The sequence below is a fragment of the Fopius arisanus genome, unplaced genomic scaffold (assembly GCF_000806365.1).
Source record: "Fopius arisanus strain USDA-PBARC FA_bdor unplaced genomic scaffold, ASM80636v1 scaffold00006, whole genome shotgun sequence".
Classification (NCBI taxonomy): Eukaryota; Metazoa; Arthropoda; class Insecta; order Hymenoptera; family Braconidae; genus Fopius; species Fopius arisanus.
In genome coordinates, this window is record NW_011887745.1 from 1,390,911 (window position 1) to 1,417,394 (window position 26,484).

Sequence of the window (26,484 nt, forward strand, 5' to 3'; positions counted from 1 at the left end):
AATTACTCCTGAAATCACCCATTGAAAATCGACTGTTGTTTTCATTTTATCCTCTCCTTACGAAATTACCTGCGATAATTTCCTCAAAAATCAAATATTAATAAACACATCATCCTAACAGATGGCAAATAATAAAATCAGAGATTGTGACACGAAGGAGTGGGATATAATCGTAAAAATACAATTACTACGTGATTTTTATTAACATGTACTGTTCTTCTTTTTCACAAAAAAAGAAATTAAAAAAAACATTAAATAAAAAAGATATTTGCACTAGTAGAGAAACAAGAGGCCGGATTACGCTGCTGATTACTCATGTGTGCGCACGCACATTTCTTTATGTTTCATTCACGGGGTACGTCAATCTGTACTAATTCAAGAATCGAGATTCCCTCCATAAATGTACAATTCGATAATAAATAGTGAGTAACGAGAAATTACTCTTGATGAGGGGTTTATCCACAGTGAAATCATAAAGCTCGAGTTAAAAGAGGAAAATAAAACCCCAAATGATGAATTATGTAGTGAACTAGGATAAGTGTAGTATTTTTCGAGGCCAGTTTTTAGCGAATATCTCGCTGTTAACGAGAGATAGCGAAATTTTCAGTTTTTCATTTTTTATAGAGAATGGTGAGCCCTATAAAAAAGGTTATTATGGAAATACCAATATTCTTCTTTAATCGCGAGATATTTGAAAAAAAACACATCTTCAAAATGTGCAGTTATCCTAGTTTTCGATTTAGCTACTGAATTCATTAACCCATACATAAATCTGGACAATTTTCGTCTGGGAATTTACAACAACATGAAGAAATAAACAATAGAGTGAGAACAAATGAAATATTTTAACCAACACATATATATAATTATCACTAATTTAATTGCTTCAGGACAAGGCGCATTTAGTTGTTTCTCACAAAGGAAGACCTTCTACGTAAATGAGGTACTCTTATCATACACACGCTTCTACGAGTGATTAATGAGAAAAATTTATACGTCCGTATTTTTACCCATAAAATAAAAAATTATGAAATAGATTTTTTTAGCTCTTCAACTATATCTACAAAATTTATGAAGCGCCAGGACGGAATTCCGTCGTTGCTAAGTAGATTACACTGCACAGATTGACGTACTCTCGTCAATTGATAATATAAATAAATACAATATGTATATATGTATAATATGTATATATATAAAGAGTGTTTTTTGACGTTGATGGTGGGGCAGAGAGTGGACACATGGATTTAAGTACAAATTATTGGCAACTGTAGAGAGCACGATTCTCCACTCTTTGTCCCACCATTCACAATTTAATTATTTTCACCGTAAATTGAATGTTTATATCGATCGGACGATAAATCTTTTTTTTTTCAGTTTCTTCTCGCTGTTTGATGACTAAAATTTAATTCTATTCACATTTAGCCATTGACGTGGGGGGATTTCAATGAGTCGATCAATTGCCCTCGTACGTCAATATTTTCGTCATCAAAAAAAATTGCATGGCATAAATTATATTAAAAAAAGTTACAGTAATGGAAAATAAGAGTATTAAAAAATTCTTAATCAGTCAATTGAGTAGTTATCCGTGGAACGCATATTTGAGTAGTTTATTTCAGTCCACGAGAGCGTTAATTTACCATTGAAAAAAAAAAACGGTATTGCATAATTGGATACGTCATCACATTTTGCTGTTGCTACATTTTTTTGAGACCTCATTAGCGTCGTCTGCGAGTCCAATAATTTGTTGAATAAAAAAATGAGAACATAGAAACTCCAGAATTTTTCCGCAATATTTTCTCTACGAATGTTGAACGAAAAAATTCGACAAATAACAAGACCTCGAGGCACATCATCATGCTTCCTGGGAATCTGGTACAAAAATGCCGCTCTTTTATACCCTAAATATTTCGTTAATTTCCTCTTGTTACTTAATGAACAATTGTACAATTGATAATTGTTTCATTTAATTGGACAATAGCAGTAATTATGGAATGAGTTAGTAATTAGTTGATGAAGAATGATGATGATTCAATATCAAAGTGAAAATGAGATAATGTACAAATTATTTAAAAAAACAGACGTCAATTGAATATTATAAAATAATTAATCAATACCCTACTCACGAGATTCGTATGGCTTTACAAAACATCTCTGTCACCGTTAAACAGAGAAATTCATTGCGATCATTACAGTATTGAATTGATAGTGAATTCAGTGACGAAATGGTGAACCTCAAGCAGTCCCATCACTAAATTATCAATAAATCTCTTAAACAATCGACCCTACGAGAAAATATCGTAACATTTTCCCGTAAACATCCAAATACCGACAAAAATTCAATATTCAAATACCCAAAGAGTCTTCCACTTGGCCACTGAATTAAAAAAAAAATTAGATTAAAAAGAAAATAATAACTGAATTACGTACAAGAACATACGTACATTGCTATCTAGGCCTAGAACAGACTGAGCCTCATTCATCCAACGAAGAAAAAAGTTTTAAAAAAAGTTGCCCCATACACTCTGCAAAATGACCCTCCCATTATCTCATTAATTATCTTTTTCCTTAAAGTAATATCGTTACTTTGCCCATCTATCCACTCAATCACTCGATCCCCATTCAGCCTTACGATCATATTTATTTATACATAATACATTATCCCCCCAATCTAGCTCACTACGTACCGGAGGTCATTTCACATCACTTCCCATCACTCATATATATATATTTTATGTATATCATACATACAGAATTCAATGGAAACAAACAGCAACATGTAGAATATTGTTTCGTTACTCGTTTTTTTTTTTTCGAGTGGTCATTATCAGTTGGATCACAGTAGCTAATTAATTATCTTGTACAGAACATGAGCCTCAGACAGTTGCTCTTTGTTTACATCTCAATCCCCTATATAACATGTTAATAATTAATAATAATTCATATATCGTAATGAAGATAATAGGCATAGCCACGCATGCTCCAATCACAGACTACTCGCTCTGCTGTACACCTCATTTTTTTTCCATTTTTGTTTTCTCCTTTTCACTAGTACAAACAGTCTGGTGCGCACTATGGCTTCTTTTTTATTTTATTAATTAGTTCTTCAAAATGCAGGTTTTTTTTTTGTTTATGTCATCGCTTACTCATTGTTCTCAATCCCTTTTAAATGCATTCTGCTATTTTTCGTCTATTTCCCTTTTTCCCTTTTGTGCGGTGACTCTATTTCCGTGCTTTGCATTTTTGTTTTGTTTTTTTTTTCATTTTTATTTTTTATTTCTCTGTTACTCTACTGTATTTACTGGCAGTGAAAAAAATTGAATTAAAAGAAGACCATTTTACTTTTGTATTGAATTGAGTGAATGTTCTTTTCTTTATCCTCTTCTTCGAATTGTACCGAAGGTGCAGAGACTACTTTAATTTATCTCTTCGTTTTCTCATCTCTTTTTCAGTTTTTTTTCTTTTTTTAAATCATTTATATGGCGGTATAAGTTTCATATTTGTCATACTTTTCATTTCATCTTTCTTTTTGTACATATGAACGAGGTGTATCTGATGCGCAAAATCGAGGCACTGATCAGTGTTTATCTTATTTATTCACTCTTCCCTTTCCTTTATTAGTTAATTTTTCATTTGTTTTATCATCTGAAAATTTCGAGGGTTCACCCAATGTAATTGGGGGTAGTGTGTCAGCAGGCGCTCGTCTCTTCTCCCTCGATCGTACACGCTACATTTTCCAGTTGATGAGCTAGATGTAACTGACGACAGCCTGCATCCGATTCCAAGGCCTCTAAAATCTGCAAACAGAGGGGCATTTGTCAGACAAATCCAGGCTACCTATCAAAATAACACAACTCAAAATATTTTAATTAATCGATTAATCCAAAAAGTAAATTGCTAATTTACTTGCAATCATCAAATTTCTTCTAAAACAAAAATTTTATTACTCTTTCAATTCGTTATTTTTTTATCAAATTTCAATAATATTTCAATTGAGTGTCTATTCTATTTCTATTATTATAAATAAACGGTTGCATGTAATTGTGATCGTTTTACGTTTGAAATGTGGGAATGTAATAAAAAGAACTGACAAAGTGAATTCCTTTCATGTGGCCGGCCACGTATCAATTTCACCAACATTGTATTTGATGGTTGATTGATATCCCCGATATATCGATGAAATGGGAAATTCTTAATGCATTAATTACGGCAGTCGCTATTGATTGAACCTCAGCATCGATTGAAACTTTCAATTTCTCCTCCAAAAATTATGATTATCCGTAATTTCCTTTTTTTGTCAATAAAAGCTAGTCAATAAGCAGTTTAGCACTCGGTTTTCTTTCAATTTAACTTTTCACGCTTGAGCCCTAATTTTTAAAACTTTTTCTTAGATATCTATTTCAAAATATAAAGTTTTACATTAACTAATTACATAATCATCTCCAAATTAGAATTTAGTAGAGATAATTACAAGATGATAATATGACCATGCGGGTACTTGCACCCAACATATTCAAACATCTCAAAAGCCGAAAGTTGTTCCAGTTCATGTCTAAAAGTCTTCCATCAGAAACACTCCCATCAACTTTCCACGAAAAAACTTCTTTAAAGAAAAACTGTTGCATATATTCAACCTAAAGCAACTTGGCTAGAAAATTTTTACCAAAAAGTCTCATTCAAAGTTGTTACCATTTAATGTTTTAAACTTATCAAAAGCTAAAGTAATTGGCGAGCCCTAATTGGTACTTGAAATCAATGAATTGATCAGTTTGACCCCATCTGAATTCGCTGATCAGAATCTCTGCCTCTAAACAAAATTAGTAAAGTAATGTGTGAATCTGTTCTAGACCTCGTTCCACCTCTCAACTACTAAATTGGATTGAATGAATGAAGATGAAATTTTTTCCGGCGGATATCCGACGAGAATGCGGGCAATCTTCCATGCATTTCCCTAAAAATATGAAATATAAGGCTATCCCATTTAGAAAAAATTTTGATTTACTAGTCCTTGCAGAGCCAAGCAAGTTTCACTTCCCCCATAAACTCCCTTAGATAAAAGAGTTGAGTATCCAAAGTTGAAATAACTCATCTCATCGATATCTATCAATCGATTGAAAGGCGATTCAACCGGAGAATAAACTAGTGATAATAGCGAATAACGAGACATCAGAGAATTCCAGAATCTTTGATATCTCTCAACCAATTCGAATGAAAAGACAATTTCCTTTTCAAGTCGTTAAAACGAAATAAAGTCTCGGTTTGTCGGATAAATCAGTAATGAAGTTTTAAAAGTAGATGATACGGTTAGAGGTCAGTTTTTGGATAATATCCGAGGCGAAGAAAAATCATCAAATTTTCACTGACGAATTTTATAGCCATCCTTTGGCATTATAAAAATAGCCCACACTGATCGAGCAATTTATAATAAATGAAGGCATGAAAACATGTTCCTCGGTGAGAAAAAAAATTCAAATGACATTTAACAGGAGTTGTTTATTTTAGTACTCACTACCGAGAGACAAATATGATTAAACTCAGGGGCATTCTATTACAAAGTCTGACGTGAGCTGCATATCACTGAGATTCGATAACTTCTGAAGGATAAAAAATGAGAAAATGCATATTTTATTAGAGTCAGACATTCAAGGCAGAAGACTCCTTTTAAAAATTGAAATAAAAAAGAACTAGGGACACTATTTCAACACAAAAGTTTGCAAATAAGAGGATAAATTTTTGGTGCTCTTCAACTGCTTGACCCGATGTGCTTTATCCCGGGTGACTTTGAAAGTTCAATTTTTCCAGCTAAAGATTTGCCCGAGAGTTGATTTTTGAATGTGTCAGTGTAGCTGATATAAGTGGAATATTGAGTAGGCCGATTTCATACCGATCATCGTATATTATTCTTCCATCATCCTAAGATGCAGTGGCATTTATGAAACCTCTCCCTAGAATCGACTTATCTCAGCCGGTTGCTCATGCTATCGCTCCTAAAACCCCATGATAGTGAAGCATAAAGTAAATTCCACTTACTTGTTCGTAGTATTTGCTGACGTAAATGTAGAGCTCCTTGAGCGCAGCAATAACGTCAAATTCATTGGCATGAGAATCGCTCAACTGCTGCATGGCACTGGAAATATCCTGATCGGTTATGGTTGGTAATCTCTGTACGTCCTGATAAAAACGTCCAACTTTTTCCCGATAATGGGGTATATCCTTGGCGAATAACAATTTATTAGAGGGTGAATCCTTGCCAAGCCTGTGCTCAGTTGTCGAACAAGCGTCCATGAATGTTTGGGCAATGACAGATAGACTCGAATCAACAGTCGTTGATTTATTAATATCAAACATAAAATCGGGATTTTTAATAAAATTAACCCAAAATCTGAGTGGTAGACTATTTGATTTCCAGGCGTGTGCAACCTCAGGATCGGATATGGAGTGCTGTTTAGCGGCATCATCGAGAAGATCAAAGAGCCACTTGACAGCGCATGGCAATGCATCATTGGCAGTGAGAACGGTATTGAAAAAATCATCGACAAATTTCTGTACAGTTCCCTTAGTCGACAATAATCTCGTGAGAAATATCTCCGGTATGGCTTTGTGCGTTCTCTCCGGATGATGATGATGATGATTATGCTTGCTATTAGTAAATCCAATAGTTTGTGGACAAACGTTATCCTCGATCGGTCTGACTAAGTGCCAGAGCCTTTGATTAACTCCACTCTCGATGTCCCCATTAGATGTTATTAGCGATGGAGTGTGTTGTGCATCGAAATAAATGCCAGGTGGATGTGGATACATAATGGGACTTATTAATCCGTGACTGGGTGTCGATGGTAAATGACCCGTTGAACAGTGATTGATACGATTCATTGATTGACGATGATAATGATGATGATTCCTCAGAGATCCCTTGTGATAAGTTTTACATCCAACGGAGAATGCATCATTTTGTCGGGGTATGAGTGACATAACAGCTGACTCCTTGACTCCATAATGCGCCAGTGTATTGATTTTCTTCCAATCACCAGCACACTTTGTCGTGAGATCCTCATCCTGGAGTGTCAAATGTCCCCCTCTACCATGCCTCCACTCGAGATCCACCTCGTGTATCGATGGCCTCAATGAGAACGGTGTATTCTTATAGAGTGCATCGAGTATCTTAGATTTAACTTGACTTATCGTGTCACAATCCAGCACTTTACACTGAATCTTCTCATCCAAATCATCCTGCATAACGTGCAATGTCACAACACTGTGATCAATCTGTTCACGTAGTAGCCTCTCCTCGGACAGCGAGTATCTAGCATCATGTGTCACAACATCAACCGGCCCTTTCTCAATCTGATGCTTAATAGCCTTAAAGAGTAAAAATAATGACGAACCAGCGTAATCCTTAAGATAATTGTACATACACAGTGCCATCCAATTTGTAAGCATCTTCTCAACAACCGATTCAGTGCGTCTTAACATCAGTTGAGGATATTTAGTATCTACCGATTTCTCAATAAGTCTAATTAATAGATTCATCAGTATATCCGTTGCATATTCCATCTTATTCATGAGTACTATCATAAGCAGTGAAGCAACATTCACTTTGTCCCTTATATTAAAGTCTTTCTGTGTCTCAAGGGTATCGATAAAAGTCAAGAGAAAACACTTGTTGTTAACGAGAATTTCAAATTGTATCATAGCAGCGTCGTAATTAGTTCTTGCATTATTTCGAGATCTCGGATCATTGAGAATGGGATGATCAATAACACCTGGAAAGAACACCTTCATAATGTAATTCTTGTGATCCAATGTTGGTATACCAGATGATTCTAAATCGGCAGTGAGATCAGTCATATCCGTTTGTAATTCAGCAAACGCCTGTTTACACTCCATCCTGACATTACTCTCCAGCGTATCCATCTGTATTTGTATCCTCTTGTACTCTCTCTCAGCCTGTGTGCTCTTTCTCCTATAAATAACAAGTACAAGAACAAAGAGAAATACAAGGCCAAATGTGCCAGCTGCAATACCAGCTATTGCTTCAGGTGGTATTGGATAGGTCTTTATCACTTCGTAGTGAAGATAACCGATGGAAAAGCGTAAAGTACGTCCAACACGTACAACAACAAGAGGCAATCCACGTTCAGTTTTAATTCCCATCTCATCTGTTGCAGCTGGCTGTTGATCCGGTGGTGTACAAACAAGTTGTGCATGCGCCAGTGATGTGACATTGCACAATGCTGTACCAACAGTCACGTTAACATCAGTCTCATCACTAGCATAATTCAAATTCTCACCCTCGATCACCAGTGTATCGCCCTTGTAATTTTTTATCATCTGTGGAAATGCAAAGAACTTTGGATCCTCAACGTATGACAAACGATTTCTCAAATTTTGAAAATGCTTCTCAAGATCTCTCACACTCTCAACATTATCCATAACAAATGCTATCCTCAGTGCTACCTCGTTCTCACTATTTCCAGCTCGTAATGATGAAAATGTTGTGCCATGCTTGTGAAGTGATCTCAAAGCTCTGACTCTCCTGTGCCTATTTGCAAATTTCTCAGCTATACTTGGACTGGGGCACTCCATCTGAGTTGGATTCAGCACAGTACAAACCGTTCTATTCACCGGCTTAATCTCATTATCAAAATAAACCTCCATCTCGGGTTTCTGAATGGTATCCAAATTTGTACCGTGCACAGTTATCATTCTACCACCGGAGGCAAAGCTGCGTAATGGTTTGATTTCCATGATGGTTGGATCCTGGGTGTAATTGAATGGATTGGTGTTCAATGTACGATTAGCGCCGTCAATGCTGAGTGTTAATTTTTGTACTCTCCTCACTCTCCCTGATTTACTGGTAACACAAGTTAGTCTGGTGCTACTGGCTTGCGTAGCATTAACGTGACAGGGCAATTCATCGAGATAAGCTGATATGGTACTGCCAATATTCAAGAATTTACCAGTTATAGCAATTTGTGTACCACCACTCTGTGGGCCAACGGACGGATATATACCGGATAATTTGATGTCCTTGTAGTGAAATAAAACAGCACTCTCAGTGTAACCAGCATCATTACCAACAACAACAGTGACAGTCTCGGTATTTGTTCTCTTTCCAGTACGACACACTATTCTAACGGATACTTCATAATCAACTAATGTACACGGTGTTTTACCAATGTGAATTTTATCAGAGACGTCAGTTTCTTTAAGCCCAAGATTACTTCCCTCGATAGTAACGAGTGTACCACCCTCAATGGGACCACTCAACGGTCTTATCATGTCGATCCTCGGCTTTGGACATTCAGCAAATGGTGAATATAGACACGAGTGTTTGTACGTGCAACTATTACCACACCAAGAGCACTCGAATCTCTGATCCCTCGTCATACATAAAGAACAGTCAGCGTGTTCACGATGTGATCCCAGCACTTCACATTTATACAGAATAATTTTCGTCCGGTCAACATGATGATTTGTATTCCATACGACAGTCACGGTCGCTTCATATTCACCAGTGAGTGCTTCGTAAGAGTATATAGTTTTGTCACAAACAATGAAACGACTGCTATCAACACGCGCTTGTACTCGCAAGTTGGCCCCCTCGATTGTAACGATACACTGAAATCCAGTGTGGCCAATTTGTGGATGGGGTAGATTTTCAACTTCGAGAATAATCTCTTTGGGTACATTATTGGGTAGCATAAGTGGCTCATCACGACGAGAGAAACGCGGACAGTACTCAACACCATGAGCAGCTAGTGTTGCCTGGCTATGATTATCCCCAGAGATAATATTTCCCTGACAGCCACTGGTGTTGTGGGTGCATTTATTATCATAGACACACCAGCTGCATGCCCACTGGGCTTTAACGCACTCCGAGCATACAGTGTGTCTCGAGCAATCGAAATAAGCAAAATTGCGCGATACAAAGTCTTTATTTGTCTCGCTGGAGCGTACTGATAGGGGAACCAGTACGTGATCAGTGCCATCGGGTATATTTGGTCGTTGAGGGACCGGTGGTGCTGGACACGATAAGCCAAACGCCGTCATAGCTGCATTGATGGGCTCAGCATTGCCAAAGACACATTTGTAATTAGTTCCCGAGGGCAATTCCGGTAGTGTTCTAATTGTTAATTGAACCGATGTCATTTGCTTTATGGGCAAACGGTCAGGCAAAACTTGCTCAAAATCGATACACTGCTGACCAGTACTCAGTGACAGCCATCTTGGACTACTTCTGCTTGCTTTCTGACATGCACCCTTTATTGTACATCTTTTCTCGAGTGAGCACCATCCACAGTACGGATCTTTAGCATCCAAACAGCTCGAGCAACTGGTGTAACCACTGCAATGCTCAACTCTCACTTTTGTTATTCTCGTTGTTGACAGTACATGGATGTATTCACCATCAGGCGACAACACCATATCGGGAAGAATTTTTTGATGATTGTCAATGAGAATGCTCTCGTAAACCGATGACTCGGAGCTTGATAGTAAAATTTTCTTGAGAACACCATTGCTTGTACCGAGAAATGCAACAGTGTGGCTCTCAGTATTGGCAACGTTTATCGATGTCACAAATGTGTCTTGAAAATCGATCACAGCTTGTCCAACAATAGGTGAGACACCAGATATTTTTAATCCAACTTCGCAGAAGTTCAATATATTACCCGTAGTACCAGCCACTGGGCATTCACCGTTCTGTATAGGTCCACTTATGTATCCCATATTACGATACTTTATACTCCCATTGAAACACATGTGTATATTCTCATTGAATTTTGTTTCAATCTCCTGCAGTGAGTAAACACAAACTGCTGATTTTGGTAATGCCTCATTGGTTATTCCCTTGCTAGGTGAAAAAACAGATACAAATATAGGATCACCAATCGGTATACCAAGTTGCATTGCTAAATCACTACCAGCAGCAGCAACTTTAGCATCCTGAACAAGATTGTATATCTGTTGTGTACCATTACCAACATCAACGGAACACTGCAACGTAACTTCGGTATAACTGTCGTAATTTGCATCACTTATACAACTACGAGCTAATCTTGATATATAACCGAGCTCCTCCTGTTCAGGTAAATACGACTGTTTTTGTACCAGAACGAAATATGCATAATCACTCGCATTGAAACCGTAAACGTATTTAACCAGAAAGTGATCTCTGTATTTAACGTCAATATGGAGTATCGATTGCTTGTCAAAGTCGTATTCAGCAAATTCCAGGGTATAAAGATCTCGGCTCGATATTGCTGGTACATCATGACGATATTCACCATTATTAGTGAATGTTGTTCCAACGTAGAGGACATTCGATCTACCCCAGGGATTGTAACGCTCTGGACCAATGAAGGCAAATGTCGATGAATTATCATCATTAGCAGCAACACTGTGCGGTAAAAATTCGGGTTTTATCGATATATCCGACATGTTGTACTTTTCACATGCTCCCTGAAGCAGTGAGCCACATGCGATAAGTGTATCCGACTCAAGGTCAGGTATTAGGAGTTTATTCACGTTGTCCATTAATGAAGTGGTCATCTCTCTCGACATGCATCCGGTAGCGTGACACTGGGGACTGTCCAGTTTGGGACCTTTTACATCATAAATAAATCCTTGATGAAGCTTCATGGTTCAAATCACACTCAATTATAAACTCATTAATTGTCATTTTAATACTCACCGGTTGACACGATCTCCTCCAATTGAAGATTTTTATCCAATTGTAACAGTCGATTGATGGCACCAGCATAGAGGCGACCAGTTGTTGGATCAATGGTGAGATGATTGAAGCGCAGTGGACCCTCGCGTGTCAGGTTTGGATCTAGACGACTCAACTCTAGACGATGGTGGACTGATGGAAAACGTGCAACGACGTGGGGATTTTCATCTTGGGGGAATTGTTGTGATTGATGGGGGATTGGTGAGGAGGATGAGGACGACGAAGAGGATGATGATGATGATGAGGATGGAAGGGGTCCTGGTACAGATGGTACTGGTGATGAGTAGAGGTATGATGAGGAAGAGGCTGGTGAGGGAATTGTCGTTGCGTTTGCACTCGTTGTTAATACCATTGCAATGAATATTGTTGGCCAAACTAACGATGATATTGCATTGTTTGTTTGTTCTTTTATCAGAGACATTTGCAACCGTGGTGGAGGTGGCACTGCCAGCAGTATGGGAAAGGGTCTCAGTACGGAGTATATCATCTCGTATCAGTGAATTGTGATGAAACATGCAGGGGATAGAGGGGTTACACTTTTTATGTGCTCCAGCGATTGTTTGTTTGGCTCGTTAAAAGGGGGGAAATGGAGTTATATTTTTTCGTTTCGGTTCTTCTTTTTTTTTCTTTTTTTTTTTGAGAAAAGAGGATTTGGGAGAGGGCTTTGTCCGAATGGCGCTAACAGCGATGCGCCCATTCGTACAACAGCATGATGCCTCACTATTTCCAGCCCCTGTAAAACAAAGTATCAATAAAATATTTAGTGATTTGATGGTGGATGTCTTTCACGTAAATGTTAACATTTACGAGCTTGTCATGGCTATTGACTCGGTCAATTACAGAATTTCTTGTGCAAATGTTTACAGTTGAGTTATTTACTGTTAATCTGTATTGACAGTTTATTATTTTTATTTTTATCTCTTTTTTCGAGAAATTTATTTAAATCACTTTAGATTTTAGGGATAAATTATATTTGACAATTTATCGAGATTATTAATAAAACGTTGATAATCATTGGAGGTCACAAGACTCCAAGGTCACGTGCAATATAATTATCCTCTAGAGCATCATGATGATGATTGTAATAATTCAGTAGCAATGTGGTAAACCGGTTTGACTTAATTTCGACTACTTGCCAGTTTTCAATGAAAATATTGAAATCGAGGTAATACAGTGAAATTTTATATTATAAACTTTTATGTACAGCCAATTGAGAGCTGTCATGAATAATGAATGAATAACTAATTCTCAAGTGAAAGAATTTTAATTCTGCATTCATCACTTAAGATGTGTGACACACGCCAGTTTTTTTTTAGCTGTTTCTGGTGGAATATAATCCAATTAAACTGTTTTTCTCTTTGCTACGTCTATTCTATGTCGGAAAATGAAATTTTTATGGAATAAATGAATGCATGGCTCTGATAACACACGTGATGTGCTTCCAAAACGTCGAAAAATGTAAAGGATTTTTTTTTTTTTAATTTTCAATGGCTTATCAAACTTGTGTGATTAACGGCAAAGGGTAAGGGGTTTATTCCAATGAATGGATGCTGTTGGAATATTTTAGTGAGAGTGCATTGAAAAGCGGTTTGAAAAGTCAAGTCAACAATAGGAGGATTAAAAAAATTGATTTTGAATATTTATTCATAATTCTATGACAGTATTGCTATTTCATCAATTTTTTTTTATCAAATGAAATTTCATTTTTAAAAATTGGAGAATTATTCAAAACAACCGACTAAGAAATTTTATAGATAAATAAGAATGTAAATTGCGACAAAAAAATCATTCAAAATGCAAACAATAAAGTGACAAAAGATTAAATGAAAGAAAAATAATGTGAAGAAATTGTCAATAGGTAGACAACAGGAAGGAGATGAATGAATCAATCAAGAAAAAACCATTTGCATCACACATTATAATGAGCAAGACAATTTGAAATTTATTGATCATTCTACCAATTGTCATACTTTAAAACTCCCAGTATAATGCCATCCCTAACAGCCACAATTTATAACCGTAAACATTAATAAACAAAATGAATAGACCTACTTAAGTCAGTAATTCAATTGAAACGAATCCGGTAATTTTATCATAAAAGCTGTCTATAATTTTGATATACCCAAAGTAAAAACCCATGTGCACAACCCCAATCCCAAAACCATTGAAATTAAAATAAATCGTTGCCCGTATAACTCATCCCCCCACATATTCATAAATAAGGAGTAAACAACAATATCCTTTCTACTTGTCTCGACAGTTCAGTTAAAAGGGGAGAGGGGTGAGTTACTGATACTTTAGTAGCTGGTGCACCGTAAATTCATAATGACTAATGAGAAACGGCGATGAGAGAGCAGAAGAGAGGAGAGAAGTACACAGTAGTGAAGAGATTGTTTGGTGTAGTAGTAAAGTAAATGACAAACGGGCCCAGATGGCTCTATTCCCCATGATTCTCGTGAGTGCTCTTACATATACGTGTATATGAAACTTATATAGGTATATGTACGCCCTTTGGGTTTTACAGTATATCGGTACACCATACAGTGGTATGGGAGGGGTAGGGGGTGGACGAAAAAAGTGGGGGATGGAGACGAAAAAGAAAAAAAATGTGAAATAAAAAAGCAAAAAAAAAATGAGGGGCATATAGAGGCACACTTGACAGCTAAGGCCATAGCACTGCGGTCTCCTTCGACACAAAGGCATGGAACGGGGGCTCTAGTGGATCCTTTATGACTACATTTTTTTTTTTTCCCGATGAAAAATTTTCACGTTTTCATGCGATATACTTCAAAGGCGAGCTTATGAGAAATCAAGAGATGGCAAATAAAAATATTTTCATTTCTCAATGCAGAAATGAAGGGAATCAAGGGAAAAGCGGAAAAAACGCCGCCTTCGACGTCAGTTTCTTCCCCTTTTCACGCACTTTTCTTTTTACTCCCTCAATTCTCAGCTTTATCAAAGGAATGTGCATTCCCAGGACGTTTTTAATAAAACATCAATTGAATATTGACACTCAACTACTGGCTAGTCTTTGGACAAAGGGGTGACGTCACAATTATAGGTAGAAATAAATATATATTGCGAATAATAGGGTATGTAATTGTTTACCTCTTCGGTTTGGAAATTGTGGGTAAAATGACGATGAGAATAGTATCACGGTACATCTTGATTCATCATGGTTGCACACGCACTACGGAGATATCCTGTAGTGATGTTACACTGACGGGTTAATCCTGTGGTTTTCAAGCGTTGGCTGGGATATTATACCTTTAGGGACTATTTCGTCCTGGGGAGCACTCTTTATTATTTTCACCACTAGGTTTTTTTTGCCTTTCCTCCTTTTTTTTTCTTCACCTTATCAATAAATATATCACTTCACTCGGTGCACTCTTTATTGGATCAATCACTCGATTGTTTGATCATTTGTTTTGCTCTGATGAGGATTGGGTGTGCGGACGTTAGTTTGATTATTGGTCAATTGACAATAATAGTAAGCGGGGTTTACGGAGTTGGCCGCCATTAAAATTCGACGGACGACGGACACGGGCTGTGTGTTGTGTGCATTCGTTGCTTCCAGCCGCTTCCACTCGCTATAGCACTCCTTCCCCAATCTGTCCTTCTCTTTTTAATCATCTGTCTTTATCTTTTGGGGTTGTCTATCTTCCTCTAGGTCCCTCTCGAACCCCACCAGTACTCCAGGGTTGGCGCCGCTCTCACCAGCTGGCGCCAGCTGTCACCTCGCTATGCCTTCAAAAACAACTTTTTTTCAAATTTATTTTCTATTCTTTCTTTTATTAAAGGTTGCATTTTTTATTGTTGTCGGAATTTTTAAAACAGTTTACTGACTATGAAAATAATCATTGAATTTGAAAACAATTTATTTATTTACGTTCATTTTGTAGACTGGTTTTATAGAAATTTGAATGAAACTTCAATAATGAGGATTGACAATAATTTTTTAAGATGGAGATGGAAGTAAGATGGAGATGGAAGTAAGATGGATCCTGTTATATTATCATGCAGTGTAATAGCATCTAGTAGTATAAATCGATGAATTGAGTATTTAACAATTAATCGATTGATTGTCGATTGGCAAAAATTGAAAAACCCAAATAGTGCAATAAAATCGTTGATGATGCACACGTCAATTCAAAATCAAAATAAATTATCAGTTGGAATGACGAATTATGGATTATTTGTTGATAATTACATATTTTTATTTCAAATATTTACCGAGTATATGTTACCATCGTGAGGAGAATGACAATTATCGCCATGTGGTGGAGATGGTGGAAGAGGTGGAAGAGGTGGAAGTGGTGAAGTGGTGGAAGTGGCGGAGCTACAGGAAGGGACGTGGATTCTGCAAAGGCAATAGTGTTATGCTCCATGTCCGAACATTCTGATGATTTCCTCTACTCGACTACTCGTGCTCCGAAACTCAGCTGAGCCGTTCAAAATGGCTACCACCGAGAATCCCCTTCACCATCCGAAACCACTCTTATGCCGTTAATGATGCTGATTAGGTTTTTCTTATTTTACGCCAATTTATCGAATTGATAGACTTTGATTCACTGTTTATCAATGTCTATCAAACAATTCCGCGTAAAATGAGCCTAAGTAGAAGTTTCTTTTTCTTTTTCGTTTCCTTTTTATTTATTGATAATAATAAATTCAAAAAAAGAGGCACTATCTGTAATGACGACTTTTTGAAAATTCGTAAAAAAAAAATCAAACTATCAAATTATTTTTATAGTCAATCATTGTCTACCATTCGCCTATCAATGAATTTCGATTGTCAAAATAATTAATCCTTTTCCTTTCCTTTCCGTATTCCGTATATATAAAGGAGAGCATAATGGCTACCGCTCAAAAATCGAATTGAAGAAAGTCGAAAGAAGTAAAAATGGCGGCTGCGAGAGTATCGAATTGAAGAAAATCGTAATCGAATGGGGCCAAGCTCCGGTACGATCAACGAGAGATGGCGTAGTTGAGGAAATGGGCGTTAATTTCACATCACAAAATTCTAATTGCAGCTAAAATACAATCATATATTGTATTCATGAAGAATGGTCTCAATCTTCATGAATACAATATATAGAATATGATACATGTGTAATTTTGTTCAATAAAATAATAGGTAGTCGTAGCCCTCTTCTGGTACTTTTATGAAGTTTGAAAGAATCCGAGCCCAGCGCAGCAGCAGCAGACGTATCAGACTGAGACGTCCATCAAGGAACAACAGCAGGCACCAGCAAGACGGCTGTCAAAAGTTTATCTCGTGTACATTCCGCTGTGGAAGCTTTTTTACATTAGTCTTCCACAAATTTAAAGTTTTCAAGATTGCCGATTAGTTAGAAAAATGTTGACTGCAGCAGCAAGTACATTGTCTAACAATACGGGCGGGTCTTATAGTAATGATAAGCCCTCCGAACCAGAACTTGGCACAGATCCGGCTTCTGGCGGATTCTTTCACTCGGACTATAAAAAGTAATTATCAGCAATTCTGCTGAATGAAAAATAAATCTCTCCTAATCTGTTGAAATTCATTTTCAGGCATGACGATTTGAAACAAATGCTAGATAGCAACAAGGATGGTTTGAAATTGGAGGCAATGAAACGCATTATAGGGGTAAGGATAAACAATCAAGATTATTACAATTAAAGATCATTGTACATTAGTACGTGATAACCATGCAATACTGCTGGTGCTAAATTGATAAAAAATTATGTATTGATAATTTCTGTACCTCATTATGATTTTTTTTATCTTCAATATTGTAGTCAATGTGTTTGAACTTTCTTCGAATTATTTTAATGAAATTCAATGTCTCGACAAAGTCACATTGTTTACGGAAAAATAATACAATAATTTAATGAAAAAACCGCCTTGTTTGAAAAAAGGGTTTAGACTGATTGCAATTTGGCCTTTAACGTAGCCGATGATGAAGTTCGATGTACGTTCTGAAAGAAGGCTTAAATTATTCCAGATGGTTGCAAAAGGAAGAGATGCATCCGATCTATTTCCAGCAGTAGTGAAGAATGTAGTATCAAAAAATATAGAAGTGAAAAAACTCGTGTACGTATATTTAGTTCGATACGCTGAAGATCAGCAAGATTTGGCACTCCTTTCGATTTCAACATTTCAAAGAGCTCTGAAAGATCCTAATCAATTAATAAGAGCGAGTGCATTGAGAGTTTTATCCAGCATAAGAGTACCAATGATTGTTCCTATTGTGATGCTGGCGATAAAAGACTCTGCAAGTGATATGTCACCGTACGTTAGAAAAACAGCAGCACATGCCATTCCGAAATTATATTCACTTGATTCAGAGCAGAAGGACGAGTTAATCAGTGTTATTGAAAAATTATTATCGGACAAAACGACACTAGTAGTGGGCTCAGCTGTGATGGCCTTCGAAGAAGTTTGCCCAGGGAGAATTGATTTGATTCATAAGAATTATCGTAAACTGTGTAATTTGTTAGTGGATGTTGATGAGTGGGGTCAAGTGGTGATTGTTAATATGCTAACGAGATATGCAAGAACACAATTCGTTAACCCCAATGCTGATGAATTCGAGGAGAACGAAGATAAGCCATTTTACGAATCAGATTCTGAAGAATCCTTTAATGGCGCTCCTAAAAAAACTAAATTTTCCCTTGATACTGATCATCGATTGTTGTTACGAAATACCAAGCCACTATTGCAAAGTCGTAACGCATCAGTCGTAATGAGTGTTGCACAACTATACCACCATGTGGCTCCTCGAACTGAAGTTATGATTGCCGCCAAAGCTTTAATACGGCTTTTAAGAAATCATCGAGAAGTACAGAGTATCGTCCTCCACTGCATTGCTAGCATATCAATCTCGAGGAAAGGAATGTTCGAGCCTTTTCTCAAGTCCTTTTTCGTCAGGACTTCTGATCCTACTCATATTAAACTTTTAAAGCTTGATATTCTTACGAATTTAGCCACTGAAACGAGTATTGGGGTGATTTTGAGGGAGTTCCAAACGTATATATCGAGCAGTGACAAGGAATTCGTTGGTGCTAGCATTCAGGCCATCGGACGCTGTGCTAGTAATATCAAGGAAGTTACGGACACTTGTCTGAGTGGATTAGTTTCTCTATTGAGCAACCGTGATGGTAAGCTGATGAGAAAAGCATATGGAGAAATTACATTTTTAGATCAATGAAGCCTGATAGTATAATTCATTTCAAAAACTCCCTTTTATATACTCTTTTCCCACAAGTTTTTGCACATTTCTCTTCGACACAAAACAAAAGCATTTACGTAGTTCCGTATAAACTTATTATACAAAATACCCACATTTTTTCAATCAACTTTAAACGAACAAGACTAAGGAGGATATTAGCAAGGATTATGCCTTTTTAGTCAATTAAGAATGATGAAATTTTATGCATTTATTTTTTAAAGGGTATATCAATGATAATATATAATGTATATAATCATCATATCTTATCACTTAATGCAGATAATGTTTTCTACAGTAAATAGTAGTGATGAATTTCACTCAGACTTGTCCTATTTATTATTATCTCATTGCTTAGACTATACACCGATTCTATTAAACTATCATGCTCCTCAGCAAAATTGTAGACAATGTAATTATAATGTTTGTTTTTTGCAACTTTATAGAAGTGGTGGTGGCCGAGAGTGTAGTCGTAATAAAGAAGCTGTTACAGACTCAGCCCAATGAGCACAAAGAGATAATAGTCCATATGGCGAAATTAATGGATTTTATCACCGTTCCACAGGCGCGTGCCTCCATTCTCTGGCTTCTCGGTGAATACTCAGATAGAGTGCCAAAAATTGCCCCCGATGTTCTCCGTAAAATGGCAAAAAGCTTTGTAAATGAGAAAGACATCGTAAAACTTCAAACTCTTAATCTTGCTGTAAAACTGTGCCTCAATAATCCTGAACAAACGAAACTGTTCTGTCATTATGTATTCCAACTAGCCAAGTACGATCAAAATTATGATATCAGGGACAGAGCTAGGTTCTTACGCGCGTTTATACTTGAGGAGGAAGTTAATGCTGCTGATAAAAAACTTGCAGAGTACGCGAAAAAAATTTTCTTCGCACCAAAACCAGCGCCAACATTGACATCAAGAGTTAAAGGTTCTCAGTATCAATTGGGAACACTCTCTCACTACTTGGATATGCCTTGTACAGGCTATAAACATTTGTCAGATTACCCAGAAACCGCTCCAGATCCATCAGTGCGCGATGTAGCAGAGCCGATTCTAATCCAGCGACCCAGAGAAAAACGTCATGGGCGAAAAGAGAAGAGAGAAAAGAAAATTAAAGAAAACACTTTCTACAGTGATGAAGAGAGTTCTCCAACTGGATCAAAAGCATCCTCTGAAACTACTTCGAGTAGTTCCTCAGAGGATTCAGACTCGGATTCTTCAGAGTACAGCTCAGACTCGGAAAAATCGGAGAGCGAGTCGGCAAGAAAAGGCAATGTCCAGTCTCAATCATCTGAGAGCGAATCAGGTAGTGACTCTGGAGATTCTGGGGAAACTGAGTCCTCTGAGAGTGAAGTGGAAATAAAGAAGCAACCTAAGTCCGAAAAGTATATGGATAATGTTAAGAAAGAGATAATCAAAGAAAAAACGAAAAATAATTTAGATTTACTTCTGGAACTTGATGATATTGTGCCCATGACACCCGTGATGACTCCGAGTCTTGGAGGCTTCCTGACTCCGATGAATCTTACATTAGGCAATGTTAGTGGAATCAGAGAGGTTTCAGCTACTTTCGTACCAGTCGCAAGAACAGAAATAGTGAATAAAATTACAGGGAAGGGCTTGCAAGTAGATTCGAGATTTACTCGATCCCAACATCTTGCTAGCTCAAATCTCACCACTATTGAGTTGATTTTCACCAATAGTGGTAATGATACCATCAAAAACGTTCATATTCAAAATAAAACTTTATCTTCTGGAATGTCCATTCATGACTTTTCGGCTGTCGCCATGCTGCAACCTAATACGAATTTCTCTTCTGTACTTGGAGTAAATTTCAATGATTCTATGCAGCCTGCAAACTTCAATATTGAATTTACCATAGGTGCTGAAACTCATTCAGTTCCTGTCAGTCTGAAGGCACCAATTGGAGAAATGATTAGGGCTGTGCAATTGCCAGAAAGTATGTTTGTAACTGAGAAAGAAAAGTTAAAGGGGATGAATGAACATACATCCAAAATCAAGTTTTCGGGGACGAAAAAGGATCTGTTACAGAAAGTTTATGAGTCCGCCAATCTTTCTATGATTTCAAATGAAAATGACACAATGAGGTAATTAACAAAATACTATTTATGTACAATTTATGTAAATTCTCGAAAGCATAAATCATTCATAATTGGGATAATGATAGGCTAAAGATGCTTCATAATTATATCCAGTTTTCAATGGATGTTCAATCAATAGAACATCAATTCTAATCAATCAATATGTTTGTGCGCTGTTTTTTCAAATGCTTTTAATAGTTATCTTTCTCTTAGCATTAAGCAAAAGTGCAAATGTTACTAATGAGACGATATAAAATATCGTTGTATTTTGTTACAGATTCGCTGGTAACACCTTGACATCTAAATCTCTGACTTTAGTGACAATAAAATTCCTGGATTGTCACGAATTGGAGATATGCATCAACTGTGAAAAAATGGTCATAGGTTCAATGCTGTTGAACGAAATCAAGAATTATTTGCTACAATAAAGATGTATTTGACAACTTTTTCAACGATTTGTGTTTTCTAAGACTTGTAAGATTGAGTATGGAATGTATTCGTTATAAAGAAATGAAATTGTATTTTGAAAAAAAAAATACCACATTAATTTCTACTTCTATATGAGTCGCGACATACCATTTATCTCAAATTTGATATATTTAGAAGGATTTCATGTTCAAATTCGAGATGAGAAGTCTCACGATTGGCGAGGCGAGAGTTAAATTAATTAATGATTATGGATCTTTCTAATTTATTGATGATAATAATAATAATAATACTTTATCTTTCGATGTATGGCCCAGGGCCTTTTACAGAGAAACACAGATAGTTACATTGCATGTCTTTGGAATTTCCAGTTATTTACCTACGTTGAACATTACTTTCATTGCGCCCGAGAAGGATGATTGCGCACGTAGATTGCCGGAATTTTGCTTTTTTAAAAGTAAACTTTAAGAAAGGAATAACAAAATTTGGGGTCGGGACCCGGAAAGATATATTACAACCGCACGAAATACTCTGTGGTGTGCGTTAATTTGTGTTTGATGTGGAGAGGATGAGGAGTTGTTGTTGGGGTGTCCCTGTTAGCTCTCTGGCTTCTCCATTCCCAGGGTTGTGTCCCCTGTTGCTTTCCGTTCGAAATCCCGAACATATTTGCACATCCCGTCCAACGGCTCGCCCTTCAGTGCCTCCCCTACCCAACGGTTCAGCGATATAGTGGGAGGACAGTCCCTGAGCCACTCTGCGGTCTTGGTGACAGTCGGTTGGGGTAGCTGGAGCCACGCTTGTTCGCAGGTGAGCATGTGTGCCAGGTTTTCCTCTTGTTGGCCGCACAGTCTGCATCTAGGGTCCTTGTAGCCCCTCTCTGCCGTCCTGCCAATATTCCCACATCTCAGACGCGCCCATTGCTCCTTCTGGCTGCCTTTTATAGATTTTTTGTTCCAGTACTTTGCACCAGTGATCTCGTCCACCAAAAATTGGAAGCCTGGGCAGTATCTGGAGGCGTCTATCTTTCCCCAGTCTAGTTGAATCTCCTGCTCCGTCTTAGTTTTTAGATTTTTCTCCAGCGCTTCCCCTATGGTTCCATAGTCTTCTCCTTCCCAGAGGGACCTCAGGGTTTGGCCGTCTCCCACCTCCTCGAAGGCCTTCTTTATCAGCTTTCCCAACCTGCATGGGTTGTCGTTTAGTATGGCTCTTACCTCTTCCCTTAGGCTTTTGGCTGGCCAGCAACCCTGGTCCATTTTGAGGATGTCCACTACGTACTTAAACGCTCTCATGCGCCCCTCGATGTCTATACTCCTCCTGCCAGATTCCATCCGCCATATATAACCTGGGGTGTTTGGGGCAAGACCCATAGCCATTTTTATATACCGGCTCTGCATTCTTCTCATCTCCTCGCTCTGCGACCACCCCCAGAGTTCCACGCCATACAAACCCCCTGATTTCGCCAGGACGTCGAGTACATAAAGCCTCCTATGCAGGGAGCTGATTCTGGCCCTTTTGGTGATGCCCCACGCCGCGTTGGATGCTAGTTTCGCCTTACTTGCTAGGCGTTTCGTGTGTGTTGCGAAGGATCCTCGTGGGGTAAACCAGTATCCAAGGTATTTGAAGTTATTCACTACTTCTACCTTTTTACCGTTAAGGGTCCAGGATTCCTTTTTTCCCAGTTTCCCCCCGTTGCGGAACACCGTGATCTTCGATTTGGACTCGTTGATGGTCAGCTTGTTTTTCTTGGCATGCCTTTCCAGGGATGCTAGCATATCTCGAAGATCTTCCGGGGTTTGTGCCACCATGGCCACGTCATCGGCGAACCTGAGGTTGGTGATTTTTTCTCCCCCCAATACTACTCCTCCTGTGCTTCCTCTTTCCAATGCCTGGTCCAGATCCTCCAGGAAAAGGCAGAAGAGCACTGGGCTTAGGGGACAGCCTTGTCTTACTCCGCAGTTGGAGGTGAAACTGTCTGTCATTCCTCGTCCCGTCATGACTCGATTCTTGGTGTTCTTGTATATTAGTTCCGCCATGTCGATAAGCCTGCCCGAGAGACCTTTTGCCTTCAGCTTCTCTAGCAGGAGGGTGCGGTCCACCAGGTCGAATGCAGCACGGTAGTCGATGAACGCTGTGTACAATCTCTGTCTCGGTCGCGTCAGGCTTATGCCTGCCAGCGTGTTGAGGGTGAAAATGTGGTCCCGGGTGCTTCGGTCTCTTCTGAACCCTGCCTGGCTTTCACTCAGGTTTCCCGACTCCTCCGCCCATTGGGCCACTCTGTTGGCCATGATTTTGGTCATCAGCTTGTAGCCGAGATCGAGGAGAGAGATACCCCGGTAGTTTGCGGCCTTGTCAGGTTCACCTGCCTTAAAAATGGGGCAAATGAGCGCTGTTTCCCAGCCTTCTGGCAGCTTAATCTGCTTCCAGCATTCCTTGAGGACCTGCAGGAGTACAGCTTTTCCCTCTGGGGGCAACGCCTTCAGGAACTTGGCTGGGATTCCGTCCTCGCCTGGTGCTTTGCCATTCTTCATCCCTCTGAGGGCTTCTTCCACTTCGAGGCTAGTTATGTCTCCGTTCCACCAGTCCTCGTCAGGGGTGTCCTCCTTTGTCTGTACGGGGCTGGACGCCTGTCGTGCTCCAGATTCGTCGACTGTGTTCGCCGTGGGGCCTGGGTTCTCTACCCTGCTCTCAGGTGTAGAATTCAGTAGGTTCGCGAAGTGGTTGGTCCACTCTGCATCAGTGATGACATTCCTCGCTCTTGTCCTCCTTGGCCTGAACACGTTCAGGGATTCCCAGAGCTCCTGCATATTCCTGCTTGCCTCCAGCTTTTCCCATTTACGTCTGTTATTTTCTGCGATTTTCTCGCCCTTCAGGGCTGCTAGCTCGTTTCTCAGGCGTTGCCAATTCTCTCTGCGCTGGGCGTCTGTCCTGTCTCGCAGGTGGATTTTGAGAGCTTGGAAGGTTGCCCCCCTTAAATGTCTGTACTCCTCGTCCATCCATGCTTCCCCCCATGCCTCTTTCTCTGTCCCCTTCCTTACCATGTCGCATTCCCGGGCTACCTCCCAGATTGTGCTTGTTAATCTGTTCCAGCCCTCCTTTGGGTCATTCCCGGAAGCTGCGTTCTGTAGCTTGTCCGTGATTAATTTTTGGTACCTTTCCTCTTGCTCCGGCTTCCAGACCATCCGCTCCTGCCTCAGTTGTGTCGAGGGCATGGCGGTCGGAGGGGGGCCTCCGGCTTGCTTTTTGAGGTTTAGGGCGAGTACCACCGGGAGATGGTCCGACCCTAGCCTAGGGACTACCTTCAACTCCCTGACTGTCGTGTTCACCTCCGTCGCACTGATCAATGCCAAATCGAGCACTGAGTCAGCCCCACCAAGAAATGTGGCTCTCCCATATCTGTCCCCCTCCACTGCGCCGTTGAGAATTATGAGGTTGTGCTTGCCTCCGAAGTCGAGGATACGATCTCCTTCCTGGTTGGTTCCCTTGTCTTCCGAGACTCTTTCCCAGCTGAGCCCTACCTCCTCTACTGCATCACTGCTGCACTGTTTGTCTCTTACCCGCGCATTGAGGTCCCCAATAATCAGAACTCCCCCTTCGTCCTCCGCATCCTCAGTGACCGAATGAAGTTTCTGAGTGAAGTGCGGAGTTCTATTATTGTTGTAGGCCTCGATAAGGGTCAGCGGCTTGCCGTCCAACGTCCTGAGTCCTTTTAGCCTGAGTCCATATTCCCACTCTGTAATTGAAACTTCATCGACCCGACCCTTCCTGACCCCTAGCAAGTTGCCACCTCTCGCCTTGCCTTTTTTTCTTGATCTAACAGCTGCGTGGACCTTCCATATGAAGTTTGGGTCTAATTGCTTGAGGAACTTGTCCTCGTTTTTCTTCTCCAGGTGGGGCTCTTGTACGGCTATTACGTCAAAACGTTTGAGAAAGGACCAGTGTGCCTTTATCTTGCTGCTTCCATCAATATTCCAGGAGACTACGCATATTTCGGGCTGGAGAGGGTCGTTGCTACCGACACTCCCTCTGATTCCCTCGTCTCCTGTTGGATGAGTGCACCTCTTGTTGGCGTGCGCTTCTTGCCCGGTTTTTCTTGGAGGACATTGGGACCAGTTGGTTTTCATTTTCACTCCACCTCCACCACCTATCATGCACTCTGAGGCGTTGGTACCCCGTCTCTGTATTGATGCCTCTGCTCTCCAGGATTCTGGCCTCCCCTGTTAGCCAGTCTTGTATTGCCTGCTCCCTCCTGGTGAGGTCGTTTTCTATCGTGATGCCAAACTCCGCCAGTTTCGAGCTGCTGTCTAAGATATCCAGTTTGTCTCTTAATGTTTCCAGCTTCATTACCAGCCTGCCTCTTCCCAGCATCCTGAGCTCTTGGAAGAGGGGGCAAATGCCCGTGGCCCTGTACATGATTCTGGACATATCCCTTTCCAGTTCTTTCCCTCTTTTCGCTATTCCGTGGATGATGAGGTTCCTTTTCCTCCCTCCTCGAAGAGCTCTTTCCTCTTTGAGCTGGTCTTTGTTCAAGGGGGTCGGCGTCCACGTCGGTGTGAAGTTGAAGTCCTGTTGGGGGGAGCTGTTTTGGCGGGTAATGTGTTGGGGGGGATCCCATGCTTCCCCATGGTGGTTGGTCGAGTGCCCAGGGCGAGGCTCGTATGTGGTGTCGGGCTCTGCGTACCCGCTCTCCCTACGTGGTCGAGGTGTGTTCTCCTGCACCCCCGTTGGGCATGGCTGTCTTTCTGACGTTCCACGTCTTTGGGCTGGATAGTGTTCTCCCTGGTTGGAGGGGGGCTGCTCTTGTTTTTTTCGATTTACCCACGTAGCATTTGCCCCTGTGGGATTTGCTGTGTGATAGTGGTGATTTTCCCAGGGGGGCGATGGTCCGGTTTGGGTTTGAACCCCGGCCCGTGTCTGCAGATGCCTGTTCGTTCCCTGTGTTCTCCCCAGTTGCCTTTGCTTGCTACTTGCGTGGTCTCCTGGCTGGGGGCCTCCGTCTGCGCTAGGCGCTCCCTC

The 26,484-nt window shown here is 39.6% G+C and overlaps 2 protein-coding genes across 2 annotated transcripts; one reads left to right on the plus strand and one right to left on the minus strand.

The window, feature by feature from the left end:
* Positions 1–861: 861 nt before the first annotated feature.
* PlexB (plexin B) lies at positions 862–15,276 on the minus strand. The gene is made up of 4 exons (XM_011316335.1): positions 14,840–15,276; positions 11,693–12,464; positions 6,028–11,603; positions 862–3,794 (listed from the first exon to the last, which is right to left on the minus strand). Exons 2-4 carry the CDS (start codon positions 12,216–12,218, stop codon positions 3,687–3,689), a joined length of 6,210 nt encoding a protein of 2,069 aa, XP_011314637.1. The 5' UTR covers positions 12,219–12,464; positions 14,840–15,276; the 3' UTR covers positions 862–3,686.
* Positions 15,277–16,577: 1,301 nt separating this feature from the next.
* Positions 16,578–21,558, plus strand: rb (adaptor related protein complex 3 subunit ruby). Its single transcript, XM_011316336.1, has 5 exons — positions 16,578–17,218; positions 17,285–17,360; positions 17,719–18,874; positions 19,389–21,051; positions 21,323–21,558. The coding sequence occupies exons 1-5, from the start codon at positions 17,091–17,093 to the stop codon at positions 21,471–21,473; spliced, it is 3,174 nt and encodes a 1,057-aa protein (XP_011314638.1). The 5' UTR covers positions 16,578–17,090; the 3' UTR covers positions 21,474–21,558.
* The last annotated feature ends 4,926 nt before the right edge of the window (positions 21,559–26,484 follow it).